This window comes from Natrix helvetica (assembly GCF_964273705.1).
Source record: "Natrix helvetica genome assembly, chromosome: 1".
NCBI lineage: Eukaryota > Metazoa > Chordata > Lepidosauria > Squamata > Natricidae > Natrix > Natrix helvetica.
Window position 1 is genome coordinate 119,967,100 of NC_138548.1, and position 25,356 is coordinate 119,992,455.

At 38.3% G+C, this 25,356-nt stretch overlaps 2 protein-coding genes across 4 annotated transcripts; one reads left to right on the top strand and one right to left on the bottom strand.

The window, feature by feature from the left end:
• Positions 1–730: 730 nt before the first annotated feature.
• On the bottom strand, positions 731–10,268 carry TMEM138 (transmembrane protein 138). 3 transcript variants are annotated; one of them, XM_081951557.1, is made up of 5 exons: positions 9,855–9,959; positions 9,148–9,381; positions 7,847–8,018; positions 2,119–2,194; positions 731–1,479 (listed from the first exon to the last, which is right to left on the bottom strand). In XM_081951557.1, exons 2-5 carry the CDS (start codon positions 9,273–9,275, stop codon positions 1,367–1,369), a joined length of 489 nt encoding a protein of 162 aa, XP_081807683.1. In that variant the 5' UTR covers positions 9,276–9,381; positions 9,855–9,959; the 3' UTR covers positions 731–1,366. The 3 variants fall into 3 exon arrangements, with proteins under 3 accessions (XP_081807683.1, XP_081807684.1, XP_081807682.1); XM_081951558.1 differs by having other exon boundaries at positions 9,907–9,923; XM_081951556.1 differs by lacking the exon at positions 9,855–9,959 and adding an exon at positions 10,023–10,268 and having other exon boundaries at positions 732–1,479.
• Positions 10,269–11,122: 854 nt separating this feature from the next.
• On the top strand, positions 11,123–21,200 carry CYB561A3 (cytochrome b561 family member A3). Its single transcript, XM_081938479.1, has 6 exons — positions 11,123–11,248; positions 15,581–15,787; positions 15,901–16,109; positions 16,864–17,018; positions 17,726–17,882; positions 19,553–21,200. Exons 1-6 carry the CDS (start codon positions 11,164–11,166, stop codon positions 19,574–19,576), a joined length of 837 nt encoding a protein of 278 aa, XP_081794605.1. The 5' UTR covers positions 11,123–11,163; the 3' UTR covers positions 19,577–21,200.
• Positions 21,201–25,356: the final 4,156 nt, after the last annotated feature.

The window sequence follows — 25,356 nt, forward strand, 5'->3', positions numbered from 1 at the left end:
ATCCAAATTTTGATCACATGATCATAGGGATGCTATAATGGTTATAAGTGTGAAAAACAATCATAAGTCACATTTTCAGTGCCTTTGTAATATTGAACAGTCACTAAACAAATGATTTAAGTCAAGGACTAACTCTATTTGTAGTTCAGGTGTCATAGCACTGATGATGTTATCTAGTTCGGTAATGAAATGTCTGCAAGGAGGCCACCAAGCTCAGAGAGCAGCAAGGACCTCACAAATAAGAGTAGTGCCCTTCAAACACTTGAAAGAATATCACATAGAGGATTATGATTTGTTCTGTATAATTCCATAGTTCAGAACTAGAAGAATGGATTTAAGTTACAAGGAGGCAGATTCTAATTAAAAGTTAGAAAATAAATGGTTACAGACAAGAGTAGTGGAACCAACTATCAAGAGAGTTATAGGTTGTTTTTCACAAAGTATGTTCAAGCAGAGACTAAACAGTTAACTACCAAGGTACTTTAATTTGGATTCCTAGTACTAACACTCCATAGAATTCCAATCTGTAATCTAAAATATAAAGGTAGATTTTCTGTTTTAATATGAAAGAAGGTTTGCTATCTTAATCTGAACTATACCCAACTCGGGAACTTGTTGAATTAGTATTCAGATAACATACACTTTATTTTTGGCTTAGTATATATGGAAATAACCAAGGCTAATTAAATCATGACTTTGCATATTCAGTTAACCAAATTAAATATATTTCTTTTTCTGATTCTGTTTATAATGAAATATTACAGTTTGATTCAATGTCAACAAAAGGAATATATACACATAGAATATTATTCTAAAACTTAACTTTGCATGACCCACCCGTTACTATTAGAGTCTACAAAAAAAGCCACAACCCTGAATCACGCTATGATTATTGCAAAATGGCAGGTTTATTTTCTCATAACTTATAAAATGTACGTACAAAAGAAAAAAAGTCAATGAGAATACATTTGCCTATTGTAAAGGTTTGGAACTAATCACATTGCTCATAATAAAAACAAGGGAACCTTCTAAGAGGCAGCAAACAGATTAAGGGAATATTTGCAAAAATAAACTGCAGTACTGTTACTTGAAAGTTCTCAGCCAAACCAATTTGGCACTTGATATATTCCTCCAAAAAAAATTGTAACCAACTCCTGAAAGTGCATTGTGTAGACCTGAGAGGATATGTAGAAGCCTGATAGTTATGTAGTGATAAAGACTCCACAGAAGAATAGTATTGTGGATTAAATCATCATATAAAGTTAATATCCAGACTATTTAAAAAAATGAGAAGAAAACTTGCTTCAGGATACTGATTGAGATCTCTTTAACATTCCAGCACCTCCATATAATTCAGAAGTAGCTCTCAACTGCGGGCATGAGCAAACTCTTTCCGTAACCATACAGAGTCTTGATAGAAACGTGGGTCTCCTAGATGAACAGCTGTTCTCTTGTAGAAATAGTAATATAGCACAGCCACTGCAATAAAAAAAGGATTGCGTTATCAAAGTCATCAATTCCCCCCTTCTCTTTTTGTGTGTGTCTTCAAGTCATTCTTGATTCCTGATGACCCTATGGAAAAGTCCATATAATTTTCTGGGAATCATTTTTCAGAAGTGATTTGCTACTATGTTCTTTTTAGGGCTGAGAGAGAGTGACTGGTCCAGACTTACCCAGATGGCTTTATAACTAAAGCAGGACTAGAACTCACAGTCTCCCAGTGTTTTATTTCAGTATCTTTAACTACTATACCAAACTGGCTCTCCAACTTCCTCCAGTCAAGAAAATGTCACCATTGCTCCAGAGAGGATTTCTAGTTTGGGGGAATATTCCAAAACCCTCTACAAGTATTTATTAGCAAATCTGTGAAAGGACAGATGATTTGCATGCAAAATCTAGCATCTTCAGAGAGGGCTTGGAAAGGCTTGCCTGAAAAGTCAAAGAATCATTGGCTGGTGAATATACATATGTCTGACATACGGTAGATATCTGACACAATTCCTACATTTTTCATATGCTGTCCCATTTATTTATATAGGAAAAATGCTGACTACACCATCTTCATTAAAAAGTTCAAAAGTCATGACACAAAGGGAAATGATACAACTTAATTCTTACCTAATCTCTGGAAAACAAACAGAGTCTGCATCCCATTAGTCCATACAAAGACGTTTGAATTTTCCCAGCGGTAGTTCTATTTAAAAAAGAAAAGCATAAAAAGAATTTAAAAAATTATAATTCAATATTTCTATAATTGGAAAGTAGCATAAGGTTTTCCTCTTGAGATGTCAGTAGAGTTTATCATCAAATTAATTAAACATTCTACAAATGCAAACATGCAGTATAGTTTAATGTGTACTTAATCCCCGTGTATTGCTTTGTCTTCAAACACTTCTCATGCTAATTGTTCAAATTTCTACTGTTTAGCCAAAGACAGAATGAAGAGAAAACGAACATATACCCATAGTAAGTCCCAGTAAAAGTAGCATCTTCTTTAAGTAATCATGTACTGGTTTACACATTGATCTATACTTGTTCGATTGTAACAGTTTTGTTATATATAAACATGCAATTAGGATTTAATTTGATTTTATCCAGCAATTTTATTTATCTTTTAATATTGATTCCCAATACTACGTTTCCAGCTGGACAGTTAACTAATAGATAGTTCTAATGATTTTTTTCAAATCTTGGAAAATCTATAGCTAAAACTTTACATTTACTTAATATCAGTTCCCCCAACGATTGCTTACTCCATGCATTCAAGTTTCATAAAAGAGGAATTAATTTTTTAAATTGTGATACAGGAGTGAATAAAAATGGGATAAAGATCCCCCCATTAATTTATTTTGATGGACTAAGTTGGTCTGACATGTAGACTTCAAATCCTAGATTGTCATCCTCTGTCTTAGGCTTCTAAATGTCTGCAATTCTTGCTCACTGAGGTCTATTTCTTGGATAAGATCCTTTCTCTTAAATTGATATACATGTCCAACTGACAATATGAATTGAAACAACTACCTTTGATAATGTTGCACTAATGTTCCACTCAATATAATTTTGTTAAGTGCCCATTGCAGCAATAGTCATACAGATTTCCCTCCAAGGAAAACCTCTTTCAGCTGCCTTGGCTTCAAGAAACTAGATTGCTTGGAAATAGTAATACCTAGCCAAGTAGTTTTCCATGCCCCTCTGGAACACCAGGAATGTAGATACCTGTACAGTTTATAGCCAAGTTAATCCTTATTCCTAAGAAAAAGCCATTACAAAAGCAAGAAAATGGGATGCCTAAAGAAGTATGTAGCAATTGAGAGAAGGAAAATGAAATCTTGTAAGGCTATCTCAAGCCATATCATGTCAACATGGAAGTCACAACAGCTCTGAACAAAAGCCAATTTAAGAGGCCACCAACAACATTCAAGATTTTTAAAGAGAACTGGAGAAGCTCTGCCAGCAAGCAAGAATTGCAGCAGTCCAATGATGGATGCAAATATTGCTGTGATGTAGTAGCTACAGTTCAAATCCCATCCATATAGTGACTTTGGAGAAATCTCAGTCTAATTAACAAATAGAACAGAAAAGGGTCTGAGTTCCTAAACCTAAAGAAAAGACTAGGCATAATTGCAACAAATACATAAATCAATTTCTTGCTCTATAGCATCTCAACTTTTTTTCTAGAACTTCTGTAAAATACAATAGAAGGTCTTCACTTTTTCAATTAAAACATATTGAAATATAAAATGCAAAGCCAGAAAGTAAAGTATATTACATAATTCTCTTTATTTCATAAATACCTGAATCAACTGGAAAATTGTGTACCTGTATTGCTCCCTCCTCTGAGAAGCCCTAGAACTCATGTTTCCACTTTAGTTATAATCAAAGTAAAATACAACAAATAACTAAAACCACCCCTTCCTTCAAATCTGTTTTAAGGATTAAGCATTCAGATACCATATGGGAAGAGTGTGAGCGCTGGAGAGAAGCCGAGGAGCATAGAAAGGTTAATCGGATCATCAGATTTATAAAGCACGTCAAACTTATTCTAGCTACCAACAATAAATCCCACAAAATCCTCTTAAAATCCTGACTAAGCAAGGTTTGGGCCCAGTCTATGCAACTGAACCTAGACTGCTCTCCAAGTGGGACAGCTTTATCAAACTGAATGAAAAATATTAGTTTCAATATAGGAAGAAACATAAAAATCAACTAAAGAACACATACAGAACAAAAGGCTGAAAATAGGAGATGACAAGACATAGATATGGACTCTGATATCTGATGAGACATTTGCTAATTAATTAAAAACTAGACATATTTTTGGGCCATCTATATATTGTACTTACAATTAATGTGTATTGTTTATAAAGTAAAAAAATGTCCCTGATGTGATTGGCCACACCCTTTAAAAATTTCAATAATAGTTACAAAAATGATACAATTGCTGTTGAGTATTTATATATTAAAGTCATCTCATGAGTTAGTTGTATAGTTGTTGTTTGTTGTTGTTATTATTATTATTTTATCCTACCTTATAAATATATGTGACTCAAGGAAGTAAATGCTGCTATATTCCAGTTTATTTTCCCAACTTTTTTACTTTTTGATTACTAACACAAACTAAATATAAAAAGTGCAGGAAAAAAGGAAGAAAAAGTAAAGAAAACAAACAGTAAGGAAATAGAAATATATAAGTTATATGACTTCTAACCTACCGTACATCAAACAAGTACTATAAACAAATTTAGTAACTCTTCATTCCTTACAAGATATCTCTTCATCATATATTCTATTCATTATCGGTAAGCAAATCCGTAAAACATCAACTTTTTCAATCTTGGAATCAACAAAAGCCCATAAAAGATTGCCAGAATGTTGGGAAAAAAAAGGTTTTATTTTTAAGCTTGATCAAATAAACTGTGTTCCTCCCTTTTACTTCTAATAGTTCTAATGTTGACTCCAATCACATATTGTTGAGGAATTTGATTTCTCTTCAATTTTTCATCACATAACAGTTTTCTAATAAGCCTCCTTTATAGATCCAATAAGAAAATACTTTACAGATTATTTTCTTGGTTGATTAGTTGTATTTCCTTTTAGTTTTAAAAACTTCAGCCAGTTTCTTTTGTACATCCAATAAAGTGTCCTTTTGCAAATAATTCTTTTAGCCCATCATTTGTAGTTCCACTTTTGGTACTTTCTCTGTCTTGTCAAATAAAATTTGTTCCATATCCGTCATTGTTTCATTAACATCTTTTAAACATAGTCTATCCATAGAAGCAGACATAATTACTGGCAATATTGTTATTATACTTACTAATTTCAGGATCCAATCTTTAAAGAACTCCTTTAATGTTTCCAATGTTATAATGTTTTTTATCATTCTGTAAATCCGATTATTTACATGTTTTGTATTTTTTTCTTGAACTTAAAATCTTTAGTCCCCTCTAATGTCCAGTTTCTAAAATCATCACTTATATTTTGTTATGACTTGCAATTACCAGGATAATCAAATAAATCTGTTACCCATGAGGTGTTGATATAGCTAACTCCAAAATCTTATAGCAAAATCAGTATTCGAAATTTATCTGGACCCGTAATCCATTTATAACTTTGTTAATGAAAATCTTATGTAGCTTTTTGCTGTTTATTTCAAATTCTTTAATTTCTTAACTTTTAATTAATGTTTCTTTTGTTCAGAGTTGAAGATAATTTCACCCACTAATTTTCCATACTTGTTATTCCAAAGGTCTTTAATAGCTTTAAGATAATTAATAGGTGATTTCCAAAAGAGATTAGAAAGTGAGACTTGTAAACACAGTGTCCTTTAAAAGGTTCCATTGCAGTTGCAAGCCAGATGGCTGATCCCTTCTTCTTTCAACGTTCATGGAAAACCACTATCCTGTGATCTTGTTTGGAGCATAGTGGATGATCTCCCATGCACTCCTTATATGAAGAAGTAGGTTGGTCTACTCACTGGTTCTTTGACAGCCGTAGACCTCAGCTCCACTTTTGCAAAGATGTCTTAAGCTCATCATACCTCCCCCAGAAATCCCCCATAATGACAACCCTGTGAGGTGGATTGGGCTGAGAGAATGACTGGCCCAAAGCGAGCTGGCTTTCATGCCTAAGGCAGGCCTAGAAACATGCAATCTCTTGCTTTTTAGGTCAGCACATTATCCGCTATACCAAATAAGTCCACAGGTTTCTGTAATGGTAAATAAAATTGTTACATTGCTATTAAGATTTGTTACATCTTAATAAGGGTCATTAGAGAGCCACAAAACAAAAGAAGCTGCGTAGATTCTTCCTCAACCCAAATAAATATAGACTGACTTTAGGAGTGCAAGACCTTCATTTTTTTATTAGAATACTCTATTTCTTATACATGTTTTATGTCCAACAATACTGCCTAGAAAAATCAACATTTATAAAGACTGCAAGGGAGAAACTCACTTAGAGGATGCAGTGTATCAATAAGAGTATATGATGTTCCAATTTACTAAGCATAATGTTGGAACATTGAGAATCTGTAATAGGGCATTTATGGACACACTATACAACCACTGGTAGACCTCTCATTCAATTACCTTAGATAGTAACATATTTTAAGGATCACAGAAATCACCAACATAAATACCTATAGCAAGTGAGAGACACTCCCCATTATAAATTATACCCAACAATAATAAAAGTTCTGTTTATTCAAAATTACTAGAAAATACTTGATCAATGCATGTGTATGTGACCTACAGTATGTGAGATGAAATTGAAAGACTGAACTCTTAAAAAAAAGCATCTTAGATGAAAATTTACTATGGAAAATCAGTTGAAAGTCCTCTTGGGTCTACCTAAATATTGTCAACTGAGTCAATAGTAATAAAATGGTAGATTTGTCCATGTTTGCCTAAAATGCACATGGTGTCATGAAAGCATAGAGTGGCTAGTTTAAGGTTCAGTGTGTTTTGAAAACCTAGCCACCTGGATTAATTCAGGAAACCGTGAATTAATATATGGTGTAAAAAAGACAGTAAAATTCATTCTAACTTACGACTTTATATTTTTAAAATATATAATGAAATTTCCTAGAATATCTAAACTTAACTACTCGCATCTTAACATATCTTAATCACACATGCCACATCAGAGTTTATGTCACTGATCAACTGGAGAGAGGATGCTAACTAACACTTGCTGTAGAACAAAAGCAACAACATGACTAGTAACACATAGTTCCTGCTGATCCACAAAGGAAAGGATAACATAATACAGTAATCAAATCATACAATTAATTCTTTAGACTTCAAAATTCTCTAATCCAACCTACAATTAGTTTCTATTCTACAAATTATGCATACACGGATTATGTACAGAAGTGGTCACCGGCATGCACTAAGTTCTCTGTTTGAGGGAGATCATAGTACTGTAGTAGAGCTAGACATGGAAATCTACAAGCAGTATTTGCAAAAGATTTCAGATATTTCATATTTTTATCTATTGCACTGCATTTTATAGTATCCAATTCATTCCCCCTCCTAATTACTAAGTTAGTCACAAATGGAAAATATATATTACCTTTAACAGGCTCACATGGAAAATCACATTCTTCTACCCACTTTCATTCTTGCCAGTATTCCTCCAATAAAATTATTATTATAAGTTTAATGCAAAGAAAACACAACAACCCATCAGTGTGTATTGAACAGATGCATACTGAACAGATGTGTATTGAATTAAATGAAGGGAAAATAAACTACTCATGCACAATGGATTGTAATATAAATTTTATCTAATTCCAATATTCCAGATAAGTAAACCTCTTTAAGAGCCAAAAATAATCATTTCTTACCATGACCCATATATGAAAAGATATACTCAAAGTAAGGTATGCTGCTGACAGGATAATAGTTCCTTTAAATTTGTGAAACAGAAGATTGACCAGGCCGGCTTGAAAAACAAAAGTGTTGAAGAACATGAGAAAGATGATGATGACATTGAAGAGGATGGTAATATCTTGAATGCTGTAGGGAAAAAGTCATTTTTTTAATGAAATAGAGACTGACATAGCTCCATATATCCTACAAAAATGGGATTGCTTTTTACAAGTAGAGAATACAGCAACAGGGCTGCTGAAATCTCTTTTGTCTATTTTTCCACTGGGATATTACTGTTTCATTAATAACAAGAAAAGGAGATCCCAAAGCTCTTGTTTAAAAGACTGCCATGGAAATAAGAGTCACATTGAGCTCTCTGCTTCCATCAGTTCCATTTTTCTCTGCTACTCCCTAAGCACAATGATCTGAATAATACATCATGCATATAGCAACATTTTAATACATTGTTCAAACCAGCACACATTGCCAGTAATCTATACAATTTGATGTTAGATTTTAAAAATATTTTATTTATTACTTCACAGCAATCAACTTTTGTCTGGCTTTCTCTATGTTTTCCTGAATGTAAGTAACTCAGGAAGAGCAGAAACTAAAAATACAATTCTAAGAAAGTTTACCCTAAAATACATTCTAATCTACACAGAGACATTGTTCTTTGATAAGTGGTTTGGGGGAGGGGCTCTGAGTTAGTCTTGATTTCTAGCAAATGGGCAACTGGACAAGTTGTTGCAATTTTCTGTGCAATATTTTTAAATTCAGTTTGCCTTCTTCCTAGGAATCGTAGAATGCCACCAGCTCCAAATCATGGCTTGACTGCTTAAGGTGGGACTAGAACTCAATCACCTAGTTTGCAAAGGTGGTGCCTTTGGCCACCATACCAAACTGGCTCTCAAGTGTTTTGTTTCCTAGCATAAACTGCAGGCCTATGCATATGGTATCAAATGGCTTGTTTTTATGGCTTGTATTTTTTTTTTTTAATATTGTATACCACCTAGAGTCACATTTGTGATGGGTGACCATATAAATATGATTCATTAATTAAAAAGTCAGGTATAGACTGAAACATTATATCTTATAAAAGATCTTATAAAAATATCTACAGTTCCCTTCCTGGACCATTTTGGTCTTGATAACAGTTTTAAAAGCGACAGAACCCTCTTTCACTGCTTTCACTTTGCTGCTGTTATTATGACAAAACCAAGTAATTCTGAAAAGAATATGTACCAAGAAGCATATGCAAGTCTTTACTACTCACATGAAAAGCACAAGCTGGATGACAGGAGCCACGCGAAGCAATTCTGAGAAGGAGTTGACAAAGAGATCATAGGACAAGAGGAGGAACTGCAAAGACAGCACCAGGCTGTAATTACTGGTCTGGAGCATCTTTCTTCCCTAAGATTCTGGGATTTCAGCGTCTGCATTCCAGGCAGCAGAAACAGCTTATACTCATGTTACAAAAGAGGCAAGCTTCTTCCTCCAGATAGATTTGCTGGGATGGAAAAGTAAAGGGAAACAAAAGTAACAATGAAAGCTAGAGAGACAGACATTTTATTAATTGCTGCTATGGGTACCGAAAAATGATCAAGAACTATTTCTTGAAGAAGGGCAAAAAAGATCTCTGGCTAAATCAAAGAAAATCCCTCCCCCCCCCCTTTCCTTTCCTTTCCTTTCCTTTTCCTTTCCTTTCCTTTCTTGCTTTCGAATCATTGACGACTTCCGGTGATTGCCTGGACTAATCCCTGCAGGGTTTTTTCGGCAAAGTTTTCCCGAGGTTGGTCGCCCTTGCCTTTTTTTTAGGGCCGAGAGGGACTGACCTAAAGTAGCCCCCCTAAGCGAGGACTAAAACTCACGGCTCTCCCGTTTTCTGGTATCTTAATAGCTGCAGCAAATTGGCTCTTTATTTCTGATTTTTAAAAAATTGCCAACATAATGTTTATACTTGGTACGGAACAGAATACTTGCATTATTTTTGAAACCGATAACATGGCCTATAAATCAACCCTCATTTTTAGACCTGGGACAGGAGACCACGGGGGCTTGGGGCGGGGGACAGGCAGCTGACGATCTTACATGGGAAAGGGGGAAACGCCCACTTCTAAGATACAGGACTTCACTAAATGCGGGACTTACCAGTGTTACACAAGCCTCTCATCCGGAGGCTCTCCTAGGAGTCGAGTTTACACCTTCTCGGGAATCGAACACAGCTCCGCGTTATGTTAAGACACGAGAAACCGAAGGAAGCGCAGTCGCTGCGCCGGGGCAGCCCCCGACGAAGAGCAAACGATGCAGGACAGTTACTTTGCGCCGCCACAATCGGTCCCCATGGTGATAGCGCAGCGGCTCGGAGGAGGCGCCGAAGCCAACAGGCCCGGAAGTGCAGCCGGGGCCGCAGAGATCACAGATGCCTTAGAGGCCGAGGAGTAACTTCGGGATGATTGGGCGCCTCCCGACCAAACAAACCATCGCCTCGATCCTCAAGCAACCTAAGGAAGGTGGTGCTAGTGGCGCTACGGCGTGGCACCAACTCCCCGCTTTTTCTCCCTCATTAAGTAAATGGGCTCTATGGAATAGGAATGTCATTTAGCGTTCCTATTGGATGTTAGCTTTGTTCATGTAGCTTCAAATCATTTTCGACTCCTAGCGATCATATGGCCTTTCTCCATGAGGACACTGAAAATAATAATATTTGGCCAATGCAAATAGTTTTCCACATGCTTACCATCTTTTATCTATGCTTATGTTTTGTTGATCGTATTGTAATTTCAACACAGCAACAATTATGTGAGCCGTCCAGAGCAGTTGGAAATTCGGGGGATACACAAGTTTAATAATAACAATAATGCAGTTCTGTAAATGTGGTGTTGGTTGCGAAGTCGTGTCCGACCCATCGCGACCCCACGGACAGTTCAGCTTCTGGACTGACGCACATAGTGAATGAGGCAGCTCATAATTCGTGCTAGGAATCTCAATCTTTCAATTAGTGTGTGAAAAATATTTTCATCGATGTATCAACTTGTTTGCATTAACATGTGCATGGCAGGCAATTGAAGGTAGTGTGGAGGCGGGGTTCATAATGCTTGCAGTTCATTCATATATATATGGGGAAAAGGCGAGATAGCTTTAAAACCTCCCAGAAAAAGGAGATTTGTTCCAAACCGCACGTGTGGATAAGAAAACTACATTTCCCAGACATCCAGATAATTCGGAAATCTTTATTGGGCGGAGTTTCCACTGTAAGTGCGGACAGAGGGGCTTAAGTTCTTCGTCCGCAATGAGCGGCGCGGACCGTGTTGAAGGGGCTGTTGAGGACTGGAACTACTTTTCCCGACTCTCTCTGCGACTTAGGCGGAAGCGAGGTATGAGTGGTGTGCGTTTTCGCCGTAATAGGACTGAGGAAGGGAGAAATAATATTCTTTAATATCGGCAATCGTTGTGACTTTCAGTCACCCACACACTCATTCTTGTAAAGTAGTAATAGAATATTCTACTGGTATTTTGCTCAAGAAGATTTTGTTGCTGCCGCTGCTGCCGCCGCTGCCGCCGCCGCCGCCGCCGCCGCTGCTGCTTACTTTTTCTTTTTTGCCAATACCCGTCTTCTTGTGGTTTTGATTGGCGAATCGACAAAGTTCCTTTATTTTCCCCAAGGAGAGTGCAGCGCACTTGCTAGTTCTTGGATCTGCTGTTGCACGCTCTGCTTCTCTAGAAACCATTAATACAATTTGTAATCTGTATGTTCTTGTGTGGGTTTTATTATTCTGTCTTTTACCAACACAGTTAATGTTCTTTAGGCCAGTTAATCTCAAAAATGGCTATGCATTTTTCTTAAAACATAGCATGGCGATGCATTTTATTGTTTACTCAATAAGATTGGTATCTGTCCCTCGAGCAATATAGAGCAGGGACACGTGTTCCTAAAATTTGTAGCCCTTTAATAAAGTCCATCTTTGAAAACTTAGCCTTTAGTGTTAAATGTTTTGCTATTGGTCAAAGAATTAAAAAAAAGGAAATATGTCTAAACTTTATTTTTGTTAATTTTGTTGTTGCAAAGCCCCATTCTTTCTATTGACATGGACAGATTATGATCCAAAACACTTGTGCAGTCCATTTTAGCTTTTCTTCTTTCCACATCTACTTCCAGCTACAGTGCTTTTGTGAGTTTGTATACCTAGGTGGTATACAACCCTGACTGCTCTTTAGAAGGCCAGATCCTGAAGATGAAACTCAAATAATTTGGCCATCTAATGAGAAGGAAGGACTCACAGAAGAGCCTAATGCTGGGAACGATTGAGGGCAAAAGAAGAAAGGGACGACAGAGAATGAGGAGTCACTGAAGCAGTAGGTGTGAGCTTAAATGGGCTCCAGAGGATGGTAGAGGACAGGAAGGCCTGGAGGAATGTTTTCCATGGTGTCTCAATGGGTCGGACATGACAACTAACAACAACAACAACAACAACAATACCTAGGTGGATACATAATTAAAAATAACATTAGTTTTATGGTCACAGTTGCATATCCCTGGTTGATTCTGAGAAGAGAGCAGAAGTTACCACATTCAGAATTGGGTGTTATCTGACTTACTTGAGCTGGTAGCCCATATGCTACTATCTATATGTTTTTTTTCTTTATTTCACCACAGTATTTAGGTGACACAATGGGCAAAAATATATTTCTGGTAGACACCTGCAATAGATGTGTCATATTTTCCTTTTTCCTAGAAGCCAAAATGGTCCAGTGTCTTTCTGTAGAATTTTGAAAGCAAAGTTTACGTATAGCAGGTCAGAATAATATGCTAACACCACATTTGTCCCCAATGAGCACTTATTGAATAGTAGTAGTGTGGATGCTGCGAGTAGGAGAGCAATGTAAAGTTTATAGTATTTTACCCAAAAGATGGAAATAAAAACGGCTGACAATAAAGTACTATCAGATCAAAACAACCACAAAGCTCTTTTCATTCTCTAAACCCTGGCACCCAATTTCAACCTCTAGCCTTCAAAGAAATTCCTATATGCGTAAGTCAGCTACAAAAGACTCACACAGCAGAAACCCTTGTCACTGGATCCAAATGACAGTCATCTGTCACAACTTATTGAGAAGGAAACGGAGACTGTTATTGCAGCTGACACTTCCTGAGACATTGAAGCTTCCATTTATCATTTAAATCTTTCATTTTGTCATGTATAATGTCTCCCTCGTGTCCAGATATGAAATGTGATGGAAAGACTGGTAGGATTCATACAAGCTGCTGATCACAGATCCTTTGTGCTCAACTATGGGGGCACAAATTATGCTGCAAGTCATAATCTCCAGCATATCAAGAGTCACTTTATAGTTTTGGGTGAAGGGTAAAGGATCTTGGGTTTAAGATGATGGTATCATTAAAAAAACCTTCTTTTTGAAGGCAAAAGTCCAGGAACAGAAAAGAAAAGGAAAAAAAAAGAACTCATGTTCACAACATTGGTGCAAACAATGTAGTGAATGAGCTGTTGTGTAGAGATATAATTCATCTCATTGAAGTGAGAAAGTACATTTTTGGATGATGGAGAGCTAATCTGGCTAAGAAGCTGTTAAACTAGTGAGTGGAAATTGTAAGTCCACGGATGAGTAAACCACTGCCAAGTAAATGGAGTAAATACAGCAGCAAAGTGAAATAATTTGGGAATTGCCAGTTTTACAAAGCAAGATAGACATGAAGGAAAAGGAAACAGGGAAGCTATCCCGTTATCTGAAATGTTCTGCAGACCTACACCAGTTCTGCAGACCTACACCAGGTCTGCAGAACTCTTAGAAGTCAAAAGTGGCAGATTAATACATTTAAAGTAACTGCAGGCCAGAAAGAAACAACTGGCAGCACAGTGGCTGGAGGTACTTTGCAGTGTGTCTTTTGGGCTGGAAGTTATTGCAACAACCTTGGTAGAAGCTTTGTTTGGCAAAAGTGGATTGGCTGTTTTTCCACAAACCCTGGCACACAGCAGCTTGGTGGACTGCAAATTGTGCTCCTTGCTAATGACAAAATATGGTTTAAAAACATGATCTGGATCATGAGGCAGAAAAACAAACATGGTATAACAGGGATTGCAGAAACGGTGGAATGAATCCCATCAGTGGAACACTGATCTTGATAAGTATACTTTGTTTTAGAGGAACAGGCAGTACAAGACTGGACGTGGTACAGCATTATATAGTCAAAAATTAACTTAAATTAGTTGTAAATTAACTTGACATAGATCAATTGGATTGGTAATAGCCTGAGCATGGACAGTATCTGGCAAGCTAACAGAAAGGAAAGCTTCCATGTCAGCTCCAAACCAGTCAGAGGAGGTAGAGTGTTGCGTGTGAAATCAGATTAGTCCTGACCCTGCTGGTCTTCTGTAAGGCCTTAAAGACATTTTATTCAGAAAACGGTTGACAGGCTTTGTACTGCCAAGAAACTAGAATCAGAAGTAATTAACTGAGTTGCAACTACTTAGATTTTGTTTAAAAAAATAGGAAAAAATTCTTGACAGTAAATCTTTACAGCACTGAACCATATGATGGTTTCAGATTCTCAACTCTGGATTCTACCCCTCCCCCCAAATACTTGACAACCACCTCTCACATTTTGTTTGTGTTTTTGTGTTTTGCAGAGGGCTGGACTATAGGATTATTGTGGTTTCTTCCAATTCAATTAATTTATAATTCTATCAGGAGAAGAGAGGCAGTAAACATAAACCAGAATGTGGGTAGGAGCTGAGCCAGATTAATTTGGCTGCACTGGAATTTTGTTACCTAAATTCATTGCCATGCAAGGCACACATAAATGGCTTTTATTCTAATGAAGGCTTTCGGTGTTATACTCCCTCACTTTGATGCAGATGCTAATATATTTGGTTGGGTGTCTGCATATATGTACACAGATACCCCAAACATTATAAATACAAATTTCAATACAACTCTCAATTTTTAGAAAAAGTATTGAAAAGTTGCCTGGCAATTTGGAGAAAGGAGTATGTTTAAAGAAACTATTCAAAAAGAGCAAGCACATCCATTTCCTTTCTCCATCTATAAAGGTACTTGTGTGTTGTGAAGAGTGAAGTTTCGGTCAGCATCATAAACTATTAATGGACATTTTCTGCTATTTATTCAGCCTCAACTTCTGCTTGAAAAGCAGAAGTGAAGTCTTGACTGTTGCCTTTCTCAAGAAGCAGTGGTTGCAGGTGCAATATCTATAGAAGGCTTTCCCCCCACCCCCTTTGCACAATAAACTCATCGGTTCCCCTATAAACTATATTTAGTAATATGGGTACATAGCATTTCTGGACTTTAAAAAGATGATAATTCTATTAATTAAAATGATGGTAATGATGGAGCTTTGAACATACTGCCTCCCAGGTAGAATATGATCTGCTTGAATCAGCCCAGACATTGTAAAGCCTTTGTCTTCTGAACAATAAATTTTAACAGGTAAACACATTACAGTATTTTCTCTAGCCCTTTCTCCCTAGCTCCTCCTCCTTGGGTGATAAGGATAAAAATAGTAAAATTGAAGCGCATGTGGCGTACAGCAGAAAGCAATGCCACTTGGAGTTGGGTGAAGGCAATATTGGCTAAGAAGAATAGAAAGCTGACAAAGGAGATTTGGAATTTAATTTCTTATCAATAACCTGAACTGCTTGTTCAGTTTCTGGTATCTTACTTTACTTTCTCAGGTGTGCTTCCAGGTAGCATTGAGATGCCTACAATTCCATTTCTACCGTATTTAATCCTTATGGGAAATCTGGGCATCCTGTGTTTGGGGTTTACAATATATTGGAGTCAGAACTGGCTTGGCGGCTTGGCCTGGGATGGTTCTCATAAGATGTTTAATTGGCACCCAGTTCTCATGGTGACAGGCATGATGGTCTTATATGGTACAGGTAAGTGGAAAAAAACCCAGTTTCTCTGTCCTTTCCCCCTCCTTTTGGTGTGTAAGTGGTGATAGTGCCAGAGCGCATCTGGCTCTGATGGTTTCCCCCTTTTTCCTCTGCAGCAGCACTAGTGTACCGTTTGCCCTTTTCCCAAATGGGTCCCAAGCTTCCTTGGAAGTTGCTGCATGCAACTCTTGCTTTGTTAGCATTTATCTCTGCCATTCTGGGATTGGAGGCCGTCTTCAAGTTTCACAATGTGCAGAAGATCCCCAACATGTACTCACTACACAGCTGGCTTGGGCTCTCTGCTGTGCTACTTTTTTCATGCCAGGTAGGTAAGAACATATCAATATAGATATATATATCTCACTAGTTTCCCAGAGAAGAGATGAAAGGTTGGAAACAAACAAGATCAGCAATATTCACTGTAAACTCCAACCTTTTATTTTTCTGTAACCTGCCTCCAATAGTTGATCTTCAGAAAGGATTAAGAAATCCTGCCTGAAACTCTGGAGACTCATTGCTAGTCAGTAGTAGTGGGTGAGAAAAATCAATGCTCCAGTTTAGTATAAGGCAGCTTCTAAGACTCTGAAGGATAGAGATGTGAATAGTTTGTCTTTAAATATGTAATCAAATACTGCTAAGCTTTTTCTGAAGAAAGATTTGATGGTAATATTACATATCTTGTGTGTCCTCAGTTTCTTCTCACCAGAAATTAATTATATAAAGAGAGAGAGATTACTTTTCTCCTACTGGGCAAATGGTCATCTCTTTTAAAACTAAACCAAAGAATTATGCATACGAATCATGCATTATCTACAGAAACATGCAATGTATTGCCTCCCAAACACGTATTGTGAGAGATAGAATTACATATAATAAACATACTTTCACAAATGTTGTGTCCATATGCGCTCGAAGAGCTAAAATTATTATTTTTAAATTGAAGAGATGAGAAGAAAAAAGAACTGTTGGCTGCGTTATCGCACTGGCATTGCTAATCATGTACAAGTACATTTGTATAGGCTCAGCTACAATTAAGCTACTATAATGTAAGACTTCTAATTCATCTCTCTCCTTTCCAGTGGTTAGTGGGGTTTGCTTCTTTTTTGTGGCCTTGGACGCCCATCTGGTTCCGAGCTATCTACAAACCTGTCCATGTTTTCTTTGGTTCTGTCATCCTTGGTTTGGCTATTGCATCCTGCATCTCAGGCATTAATGAAAAGTTATTCATGAAATTGTGAGTAATGGAATTTGGTTATGGGTTGATCAGGACATAATGAAATACGTCTTTGTGTTTTGCCTTTGATTCTGAGGTAACAAGTAATGTCTATAAAAAGTTAATGATTTGGCTTATCAGTTTCAATCTAGAAGAAAGGAAAGAAAACTCAAGTTGATCTGGACTGAAATTGTTGTGGATTTTAACAGTAACCAAAATACTTCTAAATATGAAGGGGGTGATCCTAAATATTTATCAGGCACTCAGAATCCTGCTACAGGGACGTCTTTAGGAATGAGTTCCCTATGGCAAGTATTTTTCTAGAAATGTCTACATCCGTTTCCTCCAATTTTGCACTTTCCATATTTAGAAGTTCCAGAAAGAGAGGTTTAACACCTCTTGGTGACCCAGGGATTAGGAAAGCTGGTATAAAAATATTTCCAACATTTATATATTTAGTTTTTCCAACACAGCAAGTAAAGATGTGGAGACCTGTTGGAAAGAAATACCATAAGCATGTCTAGGTTTTGTATTATGACATCGATAGCAAACATTTGGAAGTCTGCAAAAAAAGCTGGAAGATAAAGCCCCAGATACCACAGAAGAACCCACGGTGTAAAATGTTTATAAATGTATTCCAAGCATTCCCTTCTTTTTGGATTTTTGCAGAAATATGTATGTGAATGTAACTAGTTTTCATCAAACACTTTGTTTGACTATCCTCTTAGAAAAAATTCAACAACACCGTATTCCAAGCTTCCTGCAGAGGCTTGGTTTGCCAACATTCTGGGAATGCTGATTTTGGTGTTTGGAGTGTTAGTGTTGCTGGGTCTTGCCATACCAGGATGGAAACGTCCAGATGTGAATTCACAAGACTTTAGACAGGTGAAAAAGTATGCTATGTTGAATGATAGAAAATGAATATGGCTTTTTGTGTGCTTTGAAAAATATTTTTGAATGCTACACAGAACACACACACACACACACACACCTTATACCAAAACCCAGATGTGACTATATTCCAAAGAACTGGGGCAGACACAGAGAAGGCTTGATTCCAGGTCACCCATGTGACAAAGGTAACGAAATCTCCTCAGACAATCTCAGTTGAATGGTGTTGGGAATCAAATAGAAAGAGGTGTTTTCTCAGTCTGTTTCAACCTCTAAACCACATTGGGCCTTAAAGTTAACATTCTGTACTTTTATGACTTCCGGGTTGCTTGTAGCGCTGATTTTAGCCCTCCGGAGCGTTCAAGAGCCTTCTGGAGGCTTCCCTGAAGGCTCTGGAGGGCTAAAATCAGCCCTATGAGCAAACCGGAAGTCTGTTTCCAAAGTTCTGGTTTGCCCATAGGGCTGGTTTTTCGTGCTCCGGAGGGTTCAGGGAAGCTCCTGAAGCCTCTGGAGGGCCACCGGGGGTGGGAGAGAGGCTGTTTTCGCCCTCCCTAGGCTCCTATAAAGCCTCTGGAGCCCAGGGAGGACGAAAAAAGCATGCAAAAAATAGGGGGGAGTGCTGGTCTTGCGCGCATACGCGTTGTGGTCATGCACATAGCATTATGGGTGTGGCATGCCCGCACACGACCCCCCTGTGCTCCCCCTGCTTTTGGCATGCGAGCCAAAAAAGGTTCACCATCACTGACCTATGTGTAACTGCTCGGCTAAAAATTAGTTCTGGCAATCTAAAGATTTTAAAGACAAATAACTGCATGATTTTAATTTTATTCTGCTAGTATATAAACAAAATGCAAAAAATGTATCTATTAATCTCATTCTCCTACCATGTACATTTAGCCACCATTCTGGCTAATTAGATATTATTGAGTCTAAATCTAAAGTATTTAATTCTCAAACCTGGGATATTTAGTCTCCAAACCTGAATTTTAAAATAATTATTAAACTGCTGAAATACATTTGCAATGTATACAGCTTTCAGGCAAATTTTCAGTTTAAATGGAGTGGGCCAATTAAACAGATTGCCACCTTGAAAACTGAAAGGTGAATTAATATATGGTAAACAGCTATACAATCATTGAAAAAGGAATTTGTGACTCTAAATCAGGACTGTCAAACTCGCGGCCCGCGGCCCGGATGCGTCACACGCTGGCTACACCCACGCATGGTTTCACAAAGGGGAAAAAAAATCCCAATACGTCACGTGACACCGCTGTGACGATGCAAGTTTGACACCCCTGCTCTAGATAGTAATTGAAGAAGTTTCCTACCATTATTTTCCAGCGTATATACACTGATTGAAGTTGTCAGAAACTGTAGCTAGCAATACTTAACAATATCACTTATCACTTATAGTTGAAGCCACTCATTTCTCAATACCTAGGCACAACTTTATTTGAGACTTAGGACACTGGGACCTTCATTATATAGATTGTATCTCTATTTTTCTGTAAAATGAGACAAACGACTTAAGATTTCATGAATTGCGCTCTCAGAATTTAACATGTGAATACTAATCTTAAAGATAACTTAAGCTACCACATCCCCTTTCACGTTATGAAAATAATGTTTTATTGAATCCAACTTCTGATTTGCTTCCTGTACAGCCTCTATTACAAGAAACCAGATGAAGAATTAAAGAGCAGCTGTGTGGTGCTACCAGTAAAGGGTTTCTTCATTGAAACTTGAAGCCTTGCTTGCTGCTTCTCGTCATGAGTACAGCAGCTCACACCATGAACTGATTCAGTAAGAGAAGGTTTTTCGGGGAACAGACATCCAAATTTGCTCCTCTGGGGTCTGATTTTTAAACTTGAAATGTTTGTACTATCAAGGATTGCTGGACATTCAATCACACTTGAACAAATCTGTTTGCTAACGTGCCATAAAGTTCAGAGATTTTTGTGCTTTTCATTAGCCAATTAAAATCCTAAATAATTAATTAAAGAAAAGCTGTCTTTTTCTGATACTTGGGTGAAAAGATGTACTACAATACTTTGTGTATAATTTCAGTGCTGCGTTATTTTTTAATTGAATATGATATAATTTTCTATGTTTTTTTAATAAGAATCTGTTCCACGTATCATCAAGCATACTTTGTTAGTTTTTGGTTTAACATGTCAGTAAAAGCCAGCTAGTAGAGAGGGCCTTCTCTTGATTGAAAGGGAAATATTTTTTATTTTGTGCAGTAATGCCCTCAGGTAGACACCAAATCTTTTGCAAATTCACCTACAGAAGTTGTGTTTATATAACACATCAAGCCATAATTTAATGTTGGTTTACCAAATAAACAAATGACTGGGTTCCCATAATATCTTAACCCTTGGTTTACAAAACACATTGACTGGATTCATATGATTGTACAAATAAGCAAACCAAATGTGGCACAGTGCAATAGTTTTTAAACATTTTGGTTTCGGGACTTTATTTTGTTGAAAATCATTGAAGACTTCAAAGAACTTTGGTTTATATAGATTATATCTATCAATATTTACTGTGTTAGAAATTAAAACTGAGAAATTTTAAGATATTTGACTTTGTGGATCCCTGACTATACTTGGAAAACTGCTGGTATAATGTATTATGGAGATGCAACTATCTTGCTACCTTTTTATGATTTCAATTTACTTGGAATGGTAGGATATCAATGGAGCTAATTTTTTTGCAAACCCTTTTTTGATTACTGTAAACACTTCTGATCTAAAGAAAACATTGAGATTTCATGGGCTGTAATTAGGTATTCAGACATGCTAATTAAATAAGATTTTTTTTAAAGTATTTTTTCCCCAAATAGTCAAAAAACTGAACTACATATTTCCCACCCACAGTGTTCTTCTGTATCTATTTGTGTCAGTGGAACATAATCTTACTTTTGTGTTAACAGTAGTGTGGCTACTGAAATCCAGTTGATGATAAAACATAATCATTAGTTAGGCACCTTTAAATAGCCTGTGTTTGCTACAAATTTATTCTCCAAACAGTACACTTTGTGCTTGTGTTAGGGTGAAGAGCAGACTACTACATATATTACAATGATGTCTCAAACACGTTATGGTAATGTGACTCTATAGTTAACTTTACTTTTTTCTTAGAGTTGTAATCTAATCACCTTATTTTAAGCCATCTTTCATTAGAATTTAAATATAAGACTTTACATTGGATCACATCTGGTCTAACAAGATACATCACCTTATATGCTAAATCATAGGATTAGATCTTATTAGAAAAAATATTAATCGCCCCTTGATGCTTTTCTTATTTCTAATATATCTACATTCTATCTTGTTAATGTGGAAATTGACCCTGTTTCTTATTTGTGCTAAATCACTTTCTTAATAATGCTAATAATAGATTATGCTGTTCTCCATAATCAACAATAGAGAAATTCCTGAATTTAATCAAGCAATGTGAACTGAACACACTCAAAGATTGGCCCTTGATATATAATTAAATTAAAATAATATTTATGTTGAGCTATTTATAGCATATAGTGTTACCTATTTCTGTTACTTGCAAGCTACATTTACTTAAAGAACCAAAAACCAAACCACTATACAGATAGTTCTCATTTAGCAATAATTGGGACTAACAACTTAGTCATTACACAAAGTGCTTGCTAAATGTAATCATGTTTCTGGTTATGATGTAACTTCAGCTTTACTTTGCTTTATAGACATGCAAAGGTTTTAAATATGAGGACTGGTTGTAAAGTTATTTTTTCATCACAGTTGTAACTGCAAATGGTTGCTAAAGGGGGCAGTCACCAAACAAGGACTACTTGTATCTAATGTATCTAGTATGGGTTAATTATATGCATTGCAATGTTAACTCCTCAGTATCATTGTATTCGCTCAAGGTTGGCAGATATTTATTATTTACAGTTACACATTTCTGGAATTCCTTTCTATGCCTGGCTGAACATAACCCTTAAGTCAAACATCAAAACTAGATGCTTTCTTTGGGTAATATCTTGGACATACACTAGCTTTCCTTTCATTCAATAGAGTTCTCGTCTAAAATTGTCCCAAATACTTCAAAAAAATAACTTTCTCAAGCTTATCAATCTGGTTTTTAGAAATTGGAATTATAATATGTATCAACTAGGTTTAATGGGTTCACTAACATTATTGAATTACTATTTATTTATTTTATTATTTATTATTCGTATTTATAGACCGCCCCCTCTCCCGAAAGGGACTCGGGGCGGTGTACAGTCACTAAAATGCGTTATAAAATACATACATAAAACAGTTAAATAATTAAATACGTAGGTGGAGGAGGTTGCAAGACTGTATATAGAATAATAAATATAGTACATTAAAAACTCTAATAACCCAAGAGTTAAAATATTACCCAAAATTACCCATTAAAATATATCCATCGGGAGGTAAAAACTAAGAATGTGCCAGGCCAGCTAATCGAAACAGGTGAGTCTTTAATTTTTGACGGAAGGAACGGAAGTCAGTGGTAGTTCTAATGTCGGGGGGGAGGTCATTCCAGAGGGTTGGGCCCATCACAGAGAAGGTCCTACCCCTAGGCGTCGCCCGCTGGCACTGCCTAGTGGACGGCACCAGTAGTAGTCCCTCCCTGTGAGAGCGGATTGGTCGTAGGGATGTGTGCGGGAGGATACGATCCCGCAGGTAACTGGGTCCTGTGCCATGGAGCGCTTTAAAGATGGTAATCAATACCTTGAAACGCACCCGAAAAACCACAGCCAGTGCAGCTCGCGCAGGAGAGGTGTCACATGGGAGTATCTTGAGCTCCCCATAATCACCCGCGCGGCTGCGTTCTGAACTAGCTGTAGTCTTCGGATGCGTCCCAAGGGAAGCCCCATGTAGAGGGCATTGCAGTAGTCCAGGCGAGACGTCACCAGCGCATGAGTGACCGTGCGTAGGGCATCCCGGTCCAGTAGGGGGCGCAATTGACGCACCAGGCGAACCTGGTGGAACGCCCCCCTTGCCACGGCTGCCACATGGTCATCCATAGACAGCCGGGCATCTAGGAGGACGCCCAAATTGCGCGCCCGCTCCACAGGGGGTAGTTGTTCACCCCCTATGGCCAGCGATGGAGTTAGCTGGCTGAACCGGGGTGCCGGTAGCCACAGCCACTCAGTCTTGGAGGGGTTGAGTTTGAGTCTTTTGTCCCCCATCCAGACCCCGACGGCTTCCAAACACCGGGACATCACTTCGACAGCCTCGTTGGGGTGGTTTGGGGTTGAGATGTACAGCTGCGTATCATCAGCGTACAGATGGTATTCAACCCCAAAACCACGGATGATCTCCCCCAGCAGCTTCACATATGCGTTGAACAGGAGGGGCGAGAGGACCGACCCCTGTGGCACCCCACAAGAGAGTGGCCTCAGGGTCGACCTCTGCCCCCCTGTCAACACACATTGCGTCCGGTCAGAGAGGTAGGAGCCGAACCACCGTAGAACGGTGCCTCCGACTCCCATCCCCCCCAGCCGGCGCAATAGGATACCATGGTCGATGGTATCAAAAGCCGCTGAGAGGTCTAATAGGACCAGGATAGAGGAACAACCTCTATCTCTGGCCCTCCAGAGATCATCAACCAACGCGACCAAGGCTGTCTCCGTGCTGTGCTCGGGTCGGAAACCGGACTGGCGTGAGTCTAGATATTCAGATTCGTCGAGGTGTCGCGGAAATTGCTGCGCCACCACATTCTCAACAACCTTCGCCAAAAAGGGAAGGTTGGAGACTGGACGGTAATTAGCTAGTTCCGTTGGGTCCAGTGAAGGCTTCTTGAGCAGGGGCCTCACCACCGCCTCTTTCAAGGCGGTTGGCAAGGATCCCTCACCCAACGAAGCGTTCACCAGGCCCAGAAGCCAGCCTCGTGTCGTCTCCCGGGATGCCAGTACCAGCCAGGTGGGACACGGGTCCATTGAACATGTGGTGGGTCGCAGCCGTCCACGTAACCTGTCCAAATCCTCGGGGGCAACAGAGTCAAACTCCTCCCAGAGTGGTCTCACAAGACTCGCTGTTGACGGCTCGTCCGGTCCACTGAAGGGGGCCCATCCGCTCCGGATCTGAGCGACTTTGTCCTGCAGATATTCCCCAAACTCCTCTGCTCTTCCCTGCAGGGGTGCCCCCCGCGTCCTCTGTGATAGGAGGGAGCGGGTCACCCGAAACAGGGCGGCAGGGCGGTTATCGGCGGACGCAATAAGGGCGGCACAATGTCTACGTTTGGCCGCCCTTAATGCCACAAGGTAAGTCCTCAAGTAGGCTCTTACCTGTGCTCGATCAGATTCGGAGCGTGAGGACCTCCACCTGCTCTCTAGACGTCTCCTGTGGCGTTTCATTACCCTCAGCTCCTCAGTAAACCAAGGAGCCTGGGTGGATCGCTGCCGCAGGAGACGTCGCAAAGGCGCAACCCGGTCCAAGGCCCCAGCCGCCGCCCTATTCCAGGCGGCCGCTAGGTCCTCCGACCAGGAGCGGGTCAGGGCTATAGGTATTGGCCCAAGCTCCGTCTGGAATCTATCCGGTTCCATCAGGTGCCTGGGGCGGTACCAGCTTAGACAGTCTGGTTCTAAGAGTTTACTTATGATTTTTGGTTTACCATGTTCAACTCTGCCCTAAGTTTCTCTGCCTTTCACATGCTGTGCTTAGTTTATTTAAACTGCATCTGTGCTATGTTTAGAATAAGAGGTCATACATTATTTACCTTGTCTAAACCTTAGTAGGATATTTCCCTTTTCTTTTACATTTTAAAATAAGATGCTTGGCTCCAAAATAGCTGAAAAATGTCTTGAAACAAAGTTAGTTTAAAGGCTTTATTTGGAAATGAATAAAATCTTACGTATATTTATTCTTCTACATTCCTTTTGAAAATTTTCCTTAACAATTTCCTTAATTGGTTTTTTTCCAATTTTAATACAGGTAATTTCACTTAATTGTAACTATGCACCTAGCTTTCATTCTGGTTATATGGAATGAGTTCTTGATCATATAATTAGCAAAATATTTAAAATGGTGCCTGCAGTTACCTGGATGAAATAACTTTGGGGTTTTGAGGCAGATCATATAACAAAAGTTACCTTTACAAACATAGATCCTTGGCTGGCAGAGAAATATACCTGATAATTTATGTCAATCTAAACTATAATGCATTCTTTGTATACCTGCTCTTGAAAATAACACCCACCTCCCACCACATAAAAGATCTAATGTGTTAACCAGCATGTTACCTGAGTAATTCTACTCTACAATTCTGAAAGAGTGTTTCTTTCCAATCCTAGCTCAAGGTGCTTAAGTCCCAGCTTTAAGGATGCTAAATTCTATAAAGATGAATCTTTACTATCACCTGAAGCAAAAGAGACAATCTTGAAAAACTCATCTGTAAATAATCCCATTTATGAAGCTCCCGAAAGAAAGGTCTGGTTGCCAAGCTTCCTTTCGTG

Bases quoted from the DNA above. Each gene is read 5' to 3' on its own strand.
- CYB561A3 (XM_081938479.1), top strand. From the start codon at position 11,164: ATGAGCGGCGCGGACCGTGTTGAAGGGGCTGTTGAGGACTGGAACTAC. The intron at 11,249-15,580 runs GTATGAGTGGTG...TTACTTTCTCAG, and splicing joins GCGACTTAGGCGGAAGCGAG to GTGTGCTTCCAGGTAGCATT. The intron at 15,788-15,900 runs GTAAGTGGAAAA...TTTCCTCTGCAG, and splicing joins GATGGTCTTATATGGTACAG to CAGCACTAGTGTACCGTTTG.
- TMEM138 (XM_081951557.1), bottom strand. From the start codon at position 9,275: ATGCTCCAGACCAGTAATTACAGCCTGGTGCTGTCTTTGCAGTTCCTC. The intron at 8,019-9,147 runs GTGAGTAGTAAA...TTTTCCCTACAG, and splicing joins ATCCAGCTTGTGCTTTTCAT to CATTCAAGATATTACCATCC. The intron at 1,480-2,118 runs GTAAGAATTAAG...TTTTTATTGCAG, and splicing joins GTTTGTTTTCCAGAGATTAG to TGGCTGTGCTATATTACTAT.